General features: G+C 43.0%; 1 protein-coding gene across 2 annotated transcripts in view; it reads left to right on the forward strand.

Moving 5' to 3' along the window:
• The window catches only part of pla2r1 (phospholipase A2 receptor 1), a 126693-nt gene that overhangs the window by 21600 nt on the left and 90618 nt on the right, over nt 1–14475 (forward strand). For both annotated transcript variants that reach the window (XM_052028493.1, XM_052028574.1), the window contains exon 2: nt 4774–5286. In XM_052028493.1, coding sequence (XP_051884453.1) covers nt 5118–5286 — 169 coding nt within the window. In that variant the 5' untranslated portion in view covers nt 4774–5117. The remainder of the gene's footprint in view (nt 1–4773; nt 5287–14475) is intronic.

Consider the following 14475-nt stretch of genomic DNA (forward strand, 5'->3'; position numbering starts at 1 on the left):
CTCATAGCAAAAATAAATTTATGCAAAGATGATATTATAAGGGGCACATCAGTTTTGTAAAATCAACCTTTGTCTTTGGGAATGGGATAAAGCCAGAATGCATCAACTTTCAGCATATTGACATTTTTCACAATGAGGCATGCAATTTTATAAAACAAGGAAACTGGTTATGAACAGATGGTTCTTCTGAAGGTCCCAGTGATTGAAATGCCTCAATATTTTCATTTGGTGAAATAAAAACAGAAAATGGTGGAAACACTCAGCAGGTCAGGCAGCATCTGTGGAAGGAGAAATAGTTAACAATTAAGATCAGAAATGCAGAATGGTAAGGCACTAAGGGAATTCACAAGGGTGATTCATCAGCCATTTAAAAGCTTTGGTCATGATTGATGGACAAAAATATTTGCTACAACAATTTGCTCATTCCTGGCATTCATGATTTCTGCAGAAGGGGATATGGAGATACTCAGTGACAGTGGGATGGCACTGGGAACTGTGTCACTATGGAGATTTGGATTTCTCATAATAACTTTAGATTGCACAGAAGGTTGTGGTGTTTAGGAGGGTGGCAAAGTGCAGCACTACCTTGTGCTGAACGAAGTGTAATATTCTTGGTTCTTCTGAGATGCATTTGAAAGCAAGTTAGAGTCTTTGGAGCTATAGGGTACATGGGGCCCCACCATGTCACTTATCCTATTCCTCTTCCCCGTCCTTGTGAGCTCTGCCTGCAGAAGGTGACTTATCTCCTTCACCACGGACAATGAAGTCTTACATTGAAGTAGGAGTGTGTTTCTCATTAAAAGACCCTGATCCCCTGGCCAGAGTCTTTCTGTGTCTCCTCCCAAACATTCCTCCTGTGATGTAGGCCATGCTTTTGGCCTGTATCTTTCTACTCCAGTTTGTACTGCAGCCCAACTGGGATCAAAATAAAAGCATGTATGTTTTCAGTTACAAAAGCATCATTCCTGTATTGATTTGAACACTCCCAGATTCTGCTGCTCCAAAGTTCAGTTGCTGAGTCCAGTGAAGTCTGCTTCAACTGATAATCGTTGAGCCCTTTAAACAGTGCAGGTATAGGACAGTGTTTCAGACGTGTAATTACAAATTCTCATTAATGAAGAAATAATGAATTTGAATTAAGTATTTCCATAATTTGTAACATGTAGTTTAAAAAACATACCTATTAATGTACTGGTGTGATAGAGGGTGTAGGATTTCAAGACAGAATGTTGCCATGTCTTCTCTTAACAAAGGTATAAAAATTAATATAATATTCGTTAGGCAAAAATTAAATGTTCAGAAAAAGCAGTAATCCAAATCATTCCTGTCCATTTCTGATGATTTTAAATTATTTTTGTTTGAATAGCACAGATAACAGGGAACAGGATGAAATATGTTTCTGAAACCAATGGTGAAAATTGTGAACTAACACCAAATAATTAATGCAAGTAATTAACTTCAGGCAACATTAATTTATCACTCACACACTATTGGATATAATGACATTCTTGAATAAACTTTCTTGATTCTGCCATCAACAGTTACTTTAACAAAAAAAGGGATTTGGTTTATCATAATTTTTGTGATTTTTGAGATGAATCTTGCTATTGCAATTGATTTTTTTTGTATTTTTGATACATTACTGCCTGTGCTGAAAAAAATAATCAATGAAGTTATTAATATTTCAGGAATTTTCAGTGATACCTGTATGAGAACTGTTTAACCAGCTTACCTAATTGCATTGTCAGCCTAAATCTGATTGAAGGCTTCAAGTCATGAACTTCTTACATAGAGTTGAGAAGACCTTTGCAACCAAAATGAACTTAGCTGGCACTTCTACTGTTTTATATTTGATCGTCTTTCCAATTTGTTAATATAAAAAAGGATCAAGATATCACTAAATTCGACGACGATAAAAGTTGTTTAAAAATTTACATTTTGCTTTCAGATATCACAACCATATTTGAAGCCACCTCAAATATTCTTCTGACACACTAAAGACTAAGCAGTGGAACCACCACTGTGGAAAGAAGTTTTTCTAAAAATACTACTTCTTTTCAGGTAGTGTTTTACCACTCTCATACAGGACTTTGATAGCTTAATTATTTGCTTCATTAGGTGTTTGCTGTTCCACATGGAATGGACATCCCTGCACATTCTTCCACTTTAACAACTACATAGCAGTATAATTTCTGATCTGAAAGAACCCGAGTCACCGAGGACAGCACAAAAAAGGGGTGACAAAAGATTGAACTAAAGTATACCCAATCTATTGAAAACCCATGTCCTCCTTGTTCAGAGTTGTAATATTCTTCGCTTATGAACAACAATCCCTCTCTTCTCTCTTGTTGACCTTCCAGCTGAGACTGGGCATTCTAACTTCCTTTCTGTTCAACTTATACCCCCCTCCCCTTCCCACCACCACCACCACTCTGCCAGTGGATTACCAATTACTGCCTCTCTCTATGATGTCTATACATTTATGTACAAGTACAATACTATGCATGACCTAATTCCATTAGATTACATTGACATTATGGCCTTTTCAGGAATTTAGATTTCACACCATAGAACTCCCCCATTAAGCAAATCTCCATACCCTGCCATACTTTCCAGCATAGGCCCTACCAAAACCATTATAGTTATTAACAAATCATTTCTTCATATGTATCCCTGTGCTTTGATACTTTCTTCTACTTTGAGTTCCACACCTGCTTCAACATTATTAGTGTATGCTATGAAATTCTTGGGCCTAGAAATTGCTTTGGTTAGTAGATTTATTTTGTGTAATAAAAGGTGAGTTTAAAAAAATATACAGTTTCCAGAAATTAAAAGCAAGCTCTCAGTGTAAGTGACAAGCAAATTTGTGGAGGCACTGTGAACATGCCATGCTGTTGAACAGAATGTTACACATATTTTGATGCAACTTTCTTGAAATTACACTGTGCATACAAGGATTAAAAATGTTGCTGGAATGGCTCATTGAAGCAGATCTTAACTGGAGATTTGAGATATGCCTCGGCATTATCTAATAGGCCCCACCACACCTGGACCATTGCAGGGGAGTAGGAGTTGTCCATTGTCACTACAGCACGCTTCCTTCCCCATTCCCTTTCCCTACACCCGCAGTCAGCAATCCTCACACGTGAATCACATTTGCTTTCACCCGAGCAATTGTCTTCTCACTCCCAACCCCACAAATACAATCATCTCCCTTCTCCAACCATGGTCTTCTCCTTGCACATTCCTTTCCTCGTCCTTTCTTCCACCCCACCCCACCCCCCACCAAACCCAGAGTGTTCTAACTATCTGGGAAACCCCCACATACCTCTCCCTGCACCCCAGCACCCTGCGATTTTCTTGTCATGCACCAGTCCTGCAATCCTCTCTCAGTAATCCTCTCCCCTTCGTGCTGCACCCTTCTTGCTGCACCTCACTCCATCCCATTCCCTAGTCATCTTCCCCAGTCACATTCCCCCATCCCTAGTCACCTTATCAAATTATACTCATACCCTGAGGATGAACAGAAATGAATGATTTCTTTGGCAAAATGGTCAATAAGTAGAGCACATGCGTGTAAATTAATTGACAGATGGATTTGAGGGAAGTGGAGGAATAATTTTTTATCCTCAAGAATAGTGGGTTCTGGAAATCATCCTGAAAAGGTGGCAGAGGTAGAAACCCTCATGACATTTGAAAACTACTTGGATGAACTGTTGAGGAACCCATTACCTACAGGGGTATGGACTGAGAACTGGGAAGTGGAAATAAACTAAATTATTTCCCTCTTTAAAACTGAGATACACAGGATCTTCTTGCCGCATTGGGTTGTGAATCCCTGGAACTCTCCATCCCAGAGAACTGTGGAGTCTAGATCATTGGGGGTATTTAAAAAGGATGTAGATAAATTTTTGAACAATCAAGGAACTGAGGGGTATGGGGAATGAGTACAAATTAGAGCAGCATTTGAATATTGGGTCATTGTTCAATCTGGGTAATTGGGAGATGAGGCTTGGGGCAGATCAGCCATGATCACATTAAATGGTGGGACAGGCTTTTGGCACTGAGTGGCCCTATCCTGCTCCTATTTTCTTGTGTTCTTTTCCCACACATCTATCATATAAGTCTTGATGCAGGGTTTCAAACCGAAACATCGACAATTCCTTTCTTTCCACAGATGCTGTTTGACCAGCTGAGTTCCTCCAGCAAATTGTTTGTTGCTCCAGATTCCAGCATCTGCAGTCTCTTGTGTCTCCATCTATCATTCCTGTTGTCTCTACCCCTGTACATCAGTGTTACAATTTTGAAATTCTGATCAGATTCAAATCCCATTCTCTAACTCTGCACCAAACTCTGCCTCTGCATTCCATCAAAAACTGTTGCTCCAGCTCTAGGCACTCCCACATTTACCAGTCCTTTCATTCCGCCCGCCATTAGCTGCTCTGGAAATACCTACCTGAATATTTTCTCCTCGATTTATTTCTCCCTTCAAAGGATCCTCTTTACACGTAACATATTAAACAAGGTCTTAGCCATCCAAAGTAAAATCTCTTCCCTTTGGTCCTTATCTATTTGTATCTTAGGAACCTCCTATGCAGTGCCTTGGGATTTCTTATATCGGCGGAAATCATTCAGTAGATGCACGTCATTGTATCAAAAATCGAAAGCAGATGTTAGAAAACAAATATATAACAGAAAATGTTAAAAAATACTTAGCAGACCTTCTGACGAAAGGTGGTGGACTTTAAGTGTTAAATCTGTTTCGCTCCACAGATGCTGTTGAATATTTCCAGTACATTCTGTTTAATCTTAAACTGCTTTGCTGTATTTTAACATGGGAGCTTCGAACTCTGTTGTGCATAACAGGAGACATAGAGGTCAGTTTATCTGTAATAGTATGAATACTTTGGAGGAGCGATTGTGAGTATTCAAATGGACAGCGTACCTGCTGTCACAGAGAACTATTGATTGAAGCAGTACTGGGAAGGCGTGTTGCACAGTGAGGCGGATAGATGGTTGTGTAGCATTGGGAGCTGTGACGTACCGAGCTAAGAAAAGACTGCCGCACTTTAGGAGCCTCCATTCGACTCTGTCCTGCTGTCGGAGACAGTGTCGGTATGCTGCACCTCCATATGTTTTACCGAAGGAAACACTCTCAACTTTATAGCCGAATGGCGCCGTTTGTGCAGTGGATGTTGCTGTGGTTCTACTACATTGAAGCCTCCTCGGAGGAAGTATATGGAAGAGCCTCAAACCTAGACAAAAGCAAGTTATCCAAGTTGTTGGGTAAGTGAAACTGGATGGCCTGCAAAAAAACGTCAGGCGGCTTGGAAACCGAGACGGGCAGAGGCAACAGATTGGCTGGTCAATTGCAGAAGGGAAAGTAGGTGAGCGGCGCAGTTCACAGAACCATTGCGAGTCTTACAGCGGGCTTGTGGGTTTCGGGGAATGAACCACGGTTAGCTGAAGTAATTGGAATGTGAATGAATTATCAAAGGCTTTCCTGTTTATCAGTAAACAAACATGAAACGTTTGTGCTGCATTAAGTTGCAGATTTAAATTTGACAGTTTGTTTTACATATACCCTTCTGTAGAATATGGTAGCGCGAAGTTTGATTCCTGGAAGAATAAATAAGTTTCCATTTGATCAACTCCAAACAATCAAGAGGCGAATGTTTCAACGAATTTAAACAATTATTTGGCTTTCGTATAGTTTTATCTTTTTTGCCTAAATTTTCTGGGATTGTCTCATTTCTCCCTTGAAGCATTCGGGGCAACACAGTGAGGAAGCCCGCTAAACGATTCAATATTTCAGATCTTTACATTTGTGAAATTTCCCTGAAGTAATAAAGTCGAGTGAAAATGTTTATGATCCTGTATTCCGTGGCATTTCATTTTTGTAAATTAAATGAATATTAGAAGTGTCAAAAATTCCAGCAATTTTCAGAAAGAAGGTGGTGGTGTTTTATGGTTGAAGAACAGAAAATGCTGGAAATAAGTAACAGGCCAGGCAGCATCCGTGGAGAGAGAAACGGTCAGTGTTTCAGGTGTACGACTTTTCATTAGAAGCTAGAAAAATTATAATGTTTAATTACTACGTTGGAGAGAAGAGGGAGGATTGGAGAGAATAAAGACAATGTCTGTGGTAGAGGAGGGTACCCATCAGAGACTTACACAATATCACCGCATACCAGCTGCAAATATTAATCCAAGAAAACAATGCTTTGACAGCTGCAGAATTTTGTTGAGATTGTTGTTCTTAGATTTAATTATTGAACGTGGGGGAAAAGCATCAAATAATTTTGAAAATTGGAATTAGAAAAAGACAAGACTGGATGCAGTTCAATTGTTGTTTTAGTGTTGCTGTATAAAGTGGCAGTGTAACTCAAAATTCAATTTGCTTTCTGACTCATTTGAGGCCGACTTTTTTTTAAGCTCTTATTTTTGATTCAGTTCAGGGCTGTCTTATTTTTGGTTTTCATTAGTGTTTTACAAAACCCATTAACTTGTCTTATTTAAAAAAAAACTTCCATCAAGAGGTGCAGTAACATTTGGTCCCTATTCGTCTTTATAAACACAATTAAGCAAAAGTGCACATCAAAGTCAAACTAACTTATTAAAATGTAATGCACTGTTTGTGTCCAAGTACCTTTTTTTAAAATCAAAAATGCTCTTAAAACAATGGATATTTAAAACAAGGTACAAATATATAAAATGCAGTCAGAGTGCAAGTGTCTGCATTTAAGATTAATGATTAGATAATCCATTGAGGTAAATTCTGGCATACATTTTAAATGAGTGCAGGCGTTGGTCTTTCTATGTGGTCATTGATACAAATTTCAGAGCAGAAACATTTTACACTACCACTTTCAATGTACACTGCTGGTAATGTCAAAAAAATGTTGAACATATATGCCCATTGCACTTGCTGCCATTTCAGTCAAGGTTTGTAGCATCTGGCTTTGTAGGGGATGGAGTGACCACGTATTCAATGAACAGATTTCTACAGCATGTCTCAATACTCTTCTCATGCAAAACAGTTAATCTCTAGTCTTGGGAACATTTCTTCTAATATAAAGGATCAATGATGTACACATTAGTCCAAAACACCTTTTTGCCCAGAAATTGCAGTGGCCCTTCAGAAGTTTGTTGAAGCACAGTCTTAATTCTCACTCTGAGAGTGGCGTATACCTGGTGAACCTGGGTTGTTTCACATTCTAAGGCTTTGATTCAATTAAAGCATTTCTGAAATAAGCTTATACTGGCAAAATAAAAGGCACTTTTTTTTTACTGAGAACTGATCAGATTGTTCAGTTTTTGTTGCAGAGCCTGTCTTTTAGTGAATGGTCTCCAGAATCCAATGAAGCAATCAACAGTTTCAGTGAAAGAATCTCAGCAGGATTTTGAATAAAACACCAACATGATTGATAAGTCCATTACCTCCTTAAATGAAGCATAGTTAAGGCCAGCCTCTTTCACTGTGTGTAACAAGTGGCAGGGATCCCATATGTACATTCCTCTAAAAAAATCAGTGTTAAGTATTCTTAGTCATGGCACTAATTTACCAAATAGCCTGCAGAATCAATGAAGAGATGTATACAAATTCACTGACGGCACCACTGTTGTTGAACAAATCACAGATTGATGAGTCAGTGTACAGGAGTGAGACAGGACACATGGCTGAGTGATGCTGCAACAACAACCTCTTGCTCAATGTTGGAAAGACAAAAGAACAGATCGTTGACTTCAGGAAGGGGAAAGAGGGTAAACATGTGCTAGTCTACATTGGGGGATTGGTGGTGGAGAGGGTCAGTGACTTTAAATTCCTGGGCATTGACATATTGGATGACCTGTCCTGGACCCAGCACATAGATACAATTACAAGGGAGATGCGCTAGCATCTTTACTTTCTTACAAGGTTAAGGAGGTTCGGCATGTCACCGAGAACTCTAACAAACTTCCACAGATGTATTGTTGAAAGTATCCTGACAGGTGGCATCATGGTTTGGTATGGCAATTCGAATGCAAGCAGCTGCTGAGAGCAGTGGAGTCAGCCCAGTAATCAATCATCCAGAGTATCTACTTTGAGGTGCTGCCTCAAGAAGGCAGCATTTATCTTCAAAGATCCCTACCATCTGGGCCATGCCATCTTCTCACAGCTACCATCAAGCAGGAGGTACAGAAGCCTGAAGTCCCACACCACCAGGTTCAAGAACAGCTACTTCCCTTCAACCATTTGGTTCTTGAACCAACCCGCAGAACTCTAATCACTATCTCAATATAGCAACACTATGGCCACTTCGCAGTACAAAAGACTTTTTTTTGTTCTGATTGTGTTCTTATTGTATAATTTTGGATAATTTATGTTTATTTTTCTTGTGTATGTTGTGTATCATAGGGTCAGAGCACTACAGCACAGAAATCCCTTTTAAAAGGGATGGGGGGGGAAGAGGAGGAGGGGTGGCGATACTGGTCAGGGATACTATTACAGCTGCAGAAACGGTGGATAATGTAGAAGGATCCTCTCTAGGGTCAGTATGGGTGGAAGTTAGGAACAAGAAAGGAGCAGTTACTCTACCGGGAGTATTCTATAGGCCCCACGGTAGCAGCAGGGATACTGAGGAGCAGATTGGGAGGCAGGATTTGGAAAGATGCAGAAATAACAGGGTTGTTATCATGGGAGACTTCAACTTCCCAGATCTAGTATTAGGTAATGAACTGGGTCAGGTGACAGATCTCTCGGTGGGTGAGCATTTGGGGGACAGCGACCACTGCTCCACAACCTTCAGCATTGTCATAGACAAGGACAGGAGCAAAGAGGACAGGAAGATATTTAATTGGGGAAAGGCAAATTATGAGGCTATAAGGCTAGAACTTGAGAGTGTAAATTGGGATGACATTTTTGAAGGGAAATGTACTATGGAGATGTGGTCGATGTTCAGGGATCTCTTGCAGGATGTTAGGGACAAATTTGTCCCAGTGAGGCAGAGAAAGAATGGCAGGGTGAAGGACCCATGGGTGACTAGAGAGGTGGAACAACTGGTTAGGAAGAAGAAGGCAGCATACATAAGGTGTAAGCAGCAAGGATCAGATAGAGCTCGTGAGGAATATAGAGTAGCAAGGAAGGAACTTAAGAAGGGGCTGAGGAGAGCAAGAAGGGGACATGAAAAGGCTTTGGCGAGTAGGGTTAAGGAGAATCCCAAGGCTTTTTTCTCATATGTGAAGAGCAGAAGGATGACGAGAGTAAAGGTAGGACCGATTAGAGACAAAAGTGGGAAGATGTGCCTGGAAGCTGTGGAAGTGGGTGAGGTTCTCAATGAATACTTCTCTTCAGTATTCACCAAGGAGAGGGGTCTTGATGATGCTGAGGACAGTGTTGGTGAGGTTAATGTTCTAGAGCATGTAGATATCAAGAGAGAGGATGTATTGAAGCTGTTAGAAAATATTAGGACAGATAAGTCCCCGGGGCCTGACGGAATATTCTCCAGGCTGCTCCATGAGGCAGGGAAGAGATTGCTGAACCATTGGCTAGGATCTTTGAGTCCTCGTTGTCCACGGGAATGGTACCGGAGGATTGGAGGGTGGTAAATGTTGTCCCCTTATTCAAAAAAGGTAGTAGGGATAGTCCAGGGAATTACAGACCAGTGAGCCTTACGTCAGTGGTGGGCAAGCTGTTAGAAAGGATTCTAAGAGATAGGATCTATGAGCATTTAGAGAATCATGGACTGATTAGGGACAGCCAGCATGGCTTTGTGAAGGGAAGATCTTGCCTCACAAGCCTGATAGGGTTCTTTAAGGAGGTGACCTGGAAGATTGATGAGGGGAGTGTAGTAGTTGTGGTCTACATGGATTTCAATAAGGCGTTTGACAAGGTGCCACATGGTAGGCTTCTTCAGAAGGTCAGAGGGCAAGGGATCCAGGGACGTTTGGCCGTGTGGATTCAGAATTGGCTTGCCTCTAGAAAGTAGAGGGTTGTGGTGGAGGGAGTGTATTCGGATTGGAGGGCTGTGACTAGTGGTGTCCCACAGGGATCGGTTCTGGGACTTCTACTTCTTGTGATATTTATTAATGACTTGGATGAGGGGGTGGAAGGGTGGGTTAGCAAGTTTGCAGACGACACAAAGGTCGGTGGTGTTGTGGATAGTGTGGAGGGCTGTCGAAGCTTACAGAGGGATATTGATAGGTTGCAGAGCTAGGCTGAGAAGTGGCAGATGGAGTTCAATCCGGAGAAGTGTGAGGTGGTACACTTTGGAAGGACAAACTCCAAGGCAGAGTACAAGGTTAATGGCAGGATTCTGGGTAGTGTGGAGGAGCAGACGTGTTAACCCGATTTTGAAGTCCCACTTCCGTCTGCTGTAAATCACACAGTGCCACAGGTTAATTCAAACATGTTTATTTAGCAATATATTGCTAAGGAGAAACCTCCTGACTCTCAGGCAGGGTCCGCGGTGGGGTTTCCGAGGTACAGGGGGGGCAGACAGTAATTTATACAAACATTGTCATGCACACTTTAATGAGTCAGGCGCCGGAGTTCTTGGTTGAGCAGGAAACGGACAAAGGGCTATTGCAGATGGACAAAGAGCAGCCTAACACCCCAGGTTCAGCTAATCGTTTTGCAATCGGGTGAGACAAAGGCAGGTATCACCTTCATTGTTTGAGACAACCTTCCCATTTCCCGTTAAGATTGACCATCATCTCCGTAGTCAAACATAATGGGAATCCAATTAAGTTCCAGACACAGCAATTACCGCACAGTACCCAGCCCAGGAAAGCAGTGATGTGGCTGTTCTGGCCTGAAGGACACTTTTTAAATCAGTATTTCAAGCAGCCATAATTCTCATCCATCTTAAGATATGAATACAGTTATAGTTTATTAATCCTACACTTTCTCATTCCCCCCTTTTATCATGTCATGATAACCTAGAGGGGTGCTTAGAATGGGGTTGAGATTTTATTAATAAGGACCTTGCAACAAGTGTTCAAGCAGGTCAGCACCACACAGCATATTATAATAATAACTATAATCCCTACTGCTCCATGCAGCAGGTATGATGCCACTGACCCTCCCATCAGCCACCCCAACCAACCCTTTCGTCCTGCAAGTCCCTGCCCAAAGTTATCTACTTGCTTCTGAATATCTAGAATGGCATGGGAAATATTGTAGGCCTCATCCCTAACATTGGTGACACATTTATCCCCTATTATGGCACATACTCCCCCTTTCTGAGCTAACAGGTAGTCCACAGCGTACCAGGTCTGTTGGGCATAAAGTCGAAGTTCTGCCATTTCCTGGTTCACTGCCTCCAGGCCCTTGATGGTGCTGTTTCCCAGTACGGTCAGTCCGCAGACGAGGTAGTTCCGATTGTTTGCAGCCATGGTCCCTGCCGAACCCCCGAGAGAGAGCACTCAGGAACACATAGCCTAACGATGATCCCACCACCACAGGATCCCTCCATCCTTCGCAGAATTCCTTACTTACTGACCGTGCTACGTCTTCGTCGGATACGAGCTTTCTGGGGGCAGGGGACCGTGACTGGCCCAATCGCTCCTATTGCGAACCAGGCTGGTAGAGTGGGGGTGGCGGTGGTATAGGTACCATTGAAAAGAAGCACATACCCTTCCTTGGCCCGGTAACAGATTATATTTACCGTTTGCTGTGGACTAGGCAACTGAGAGTACCAAGTGATTTCAGCATCTCTCCTTCCATGAATTCTCAGATAAATTTCCCTGGTTAGCCATTCCGAAGTGACATTAGACCCTTTCACATGGGTACCGTTCCCTTCCCCACAAACCCATCGCTCCCCTGCAAGTAGTTCAACACACCTAGTGTTGGCACACTCACACCTAACCATCCTCCCCTTAATGCACACTTTCTCTCTCTACAAGTGGTGGTGGCACATGATAGCGGGTACTGTACTATCGCTAGCCCACAACCCCATCCCTTACCGTTGAAGCAGTGGGGGAAGGACTGGTGGCTAGTTGTGCTGCTTAGGTCTGCTGTGGTTCCTTGCAAACATTTACCTGGCAGCACCCTCCCGTAAGATCCCGTCTGCCCAATACACTTTGCTTTCGAGTATTCATATCTTAAGAGAGCCCTGGGGTTCCAGCTTGGTATGGCTCCAAAAAGACCTTTTACTGATTCTGCCAAGGGGTAGCAAACGGTGTGATTGCCATGCAGTTGTATATGGGCTTTGTAAAATAAATTGTCCTCTAATGCCCACACATGAGTACCGGTAATGATGAAGAGTCCAAATGTAAGAAGCGTCATTTTCCCTCTGGTGGCCATCATTTACGGTCACTTAGATGAATCCAGCATTCCTGGCCTTGTACTTTCACCGCTGTAGGGGTCTGGAGTAGTATCTGGAAGGGGCCTTTCCACCAAGGTCCCAGCTTAGATCGTTCCCAGTCCCGTATCAGCACCAACTCTCCAATTTCCAGGTTAGGCAACTCCGCATCCTTTCCCTCCTGCTGCATAAATGCGCTCTTCACCTGTGAATGAAGGAACTTTAACGAGGTCGTAAGTTGCCTGAAATACCTTTATAGTTCATTCCCCATGATATTAAGGTCGACCTTGGTGGGGAGGTGGATGTCAGCATCCATGGGGTCCTTCCCGGGCGTCCATGAACGATTTCGGCAGCAGACACCCTGGTGGCCGAGTGGGGAGTAATTCTCATGTGGTATAAAGCTAATGGGAGAACCTTCAGCCAATTTAGACCTGTCTTCTGACACTAATTTAGTTAATTTATTCTTCAGAGTGCCGTTGGCTCGTTCTACTATACCCGCTGCCTGAGGGTGGTAGGTGTAATGGAACTGTTGTTTGAAATGCAGTGCCTTGCACAGTTCTGTACTTATTTTCGCTATGAAGTGAGGACCATTATCTGAACTAATCTGTCGAGGTACCCCAAACCTTGGTATGATCTCTGTAAGCAATAATTTCACCACCGTTGAGGCCTTACTGTTAGTGGTAGGAAAAGCTTCAATCCATCTACTAAAGACAGCAACAATAATAAGACATTGGTTATAGCATCGTACCCGCGGTTATTCAATAAAATCGAGTTGTATACATTCAAAAGGCCCCCCTGGCAAGGGGGTTCTGCCTGCGGCGCACCTCACCCCTTTCTCAGCATTGGTTTGTTGGCATATTAAACATGACCGTATCTTGCCTTGTGCTGCTTCCTTCAATCTGGGGTGCCACCAGGTAAGTCGTATAATATTACTCATTCCCCCGTTGCCAAGGTGGGTGTCAGAATGCAAGCAGTCAATAAGCATTGGTAACAAGGAATCAGGTATACATACTTGACTGACTGGAGTGGTCCAGAGGCCATGTGGCGCAGAGTGCGTACACCCGTGCGCCTTACATATTTTCTTTTCTAAGTCAGGGTCGTCCCCCTGTAAGTGTTGCACAGTAACCATGTCTGGGGTGCCCTGCTTTGCTATTGTCGGTTTAGAAACAACCGCCTGTTTTTCCGCAGTCGAAACGATATTAGCCCCCGGTGTGCTGCTAAATTTGCCTCTGCATCTGCCCTGTTATTGCCCTGTGTTATTAGGGAGGCGTATGAGAGGTGGGCTGAGCATTTGATGATGGCCAATTCATTAGGGAGGAGGATGGCTTAGATGTGGTTCTTCACGAAAGTCGCATTCTGTATGGGGCTGCCTGTAGATGTCAGAAATCCTCTGTGCGCCCATAGTTGACCGAAATCATGGGCGACTCCAAAAGCATAGCGGGAATCGGTAAAGATATTACCTTCTCTGTCCTTGGCTAAAACACAGGCTCTGGTAAAGGCGAAAAGTTCTGCCTTTTGGACAGAGACTGTGGGCTGCAAAGATGTAGACTCCGCAACCTGGGAGTCATCTACTATAGCATAGACAGATTAGTTCCCTGTTCGAAATGGAGGAACTGCCGTCGACATACAGGTTTAAGTCTGCTGACTGGAAGGCTTTATCTGAAAGGTCCGGACGGGATGTAGTCAATAAGTGGTTACGCAGTAAACAGTCATGTGGTGGGTCTTCAAGATCCTCAGGTGGGGTCTCTAGGAAGGTGGCAGGGTTAATGGTGGTACAGTATGCAAAGGAAAAGAGCGGGTTATTTAGGAGCGCTATCTCATATCTGTTTAAGCGGGCCTGGCAAAGGTGTTGGGTCTGATGGGAGGTCAGGAGTGCCGTTACGGTATGGGAAGAATAAACAACCACGGATCATTGCAGGGTAAATTTGGAGGCTGCTGTTACGAGGGAGTAGATTGCTGGAAGCATCTGAGAACACGGTGGAAGTCCCCTTGCAACCGGGTCCAGCCGAGTAGAGTAATATGCCACTGGTCTTTTTCTATCCCCATGGGCTTGAGTAAGGACGGCGTGGGGCTGTCCTCCAGAACATTCACAAAAAGCTGTAATGGGCGATCATATAGGGGTCGTCCCAGGGCCGGGCCGCTGGCAAGGGCCTGTTTGAGCTTATCAAAGGCTTCCTTTTGTTCCTCCGTG

The sequence above is a fragment of the Pristis pectinata genome, chromosome 1 (genome assembly GCF_009764475.1).
Source record: "Pristis pectinata isolate sPriPec2 chromosome 1, sPriPec2.1.pri, whole genome shotgun sequence".
In the NCBI taxonomy this organism is placed as follows: Eukaryota; Metazoa; Chordata; class Chondrichthyes; order Rhinopristiformes; family Pristidae; genus Pristis; species Pristis pectinata.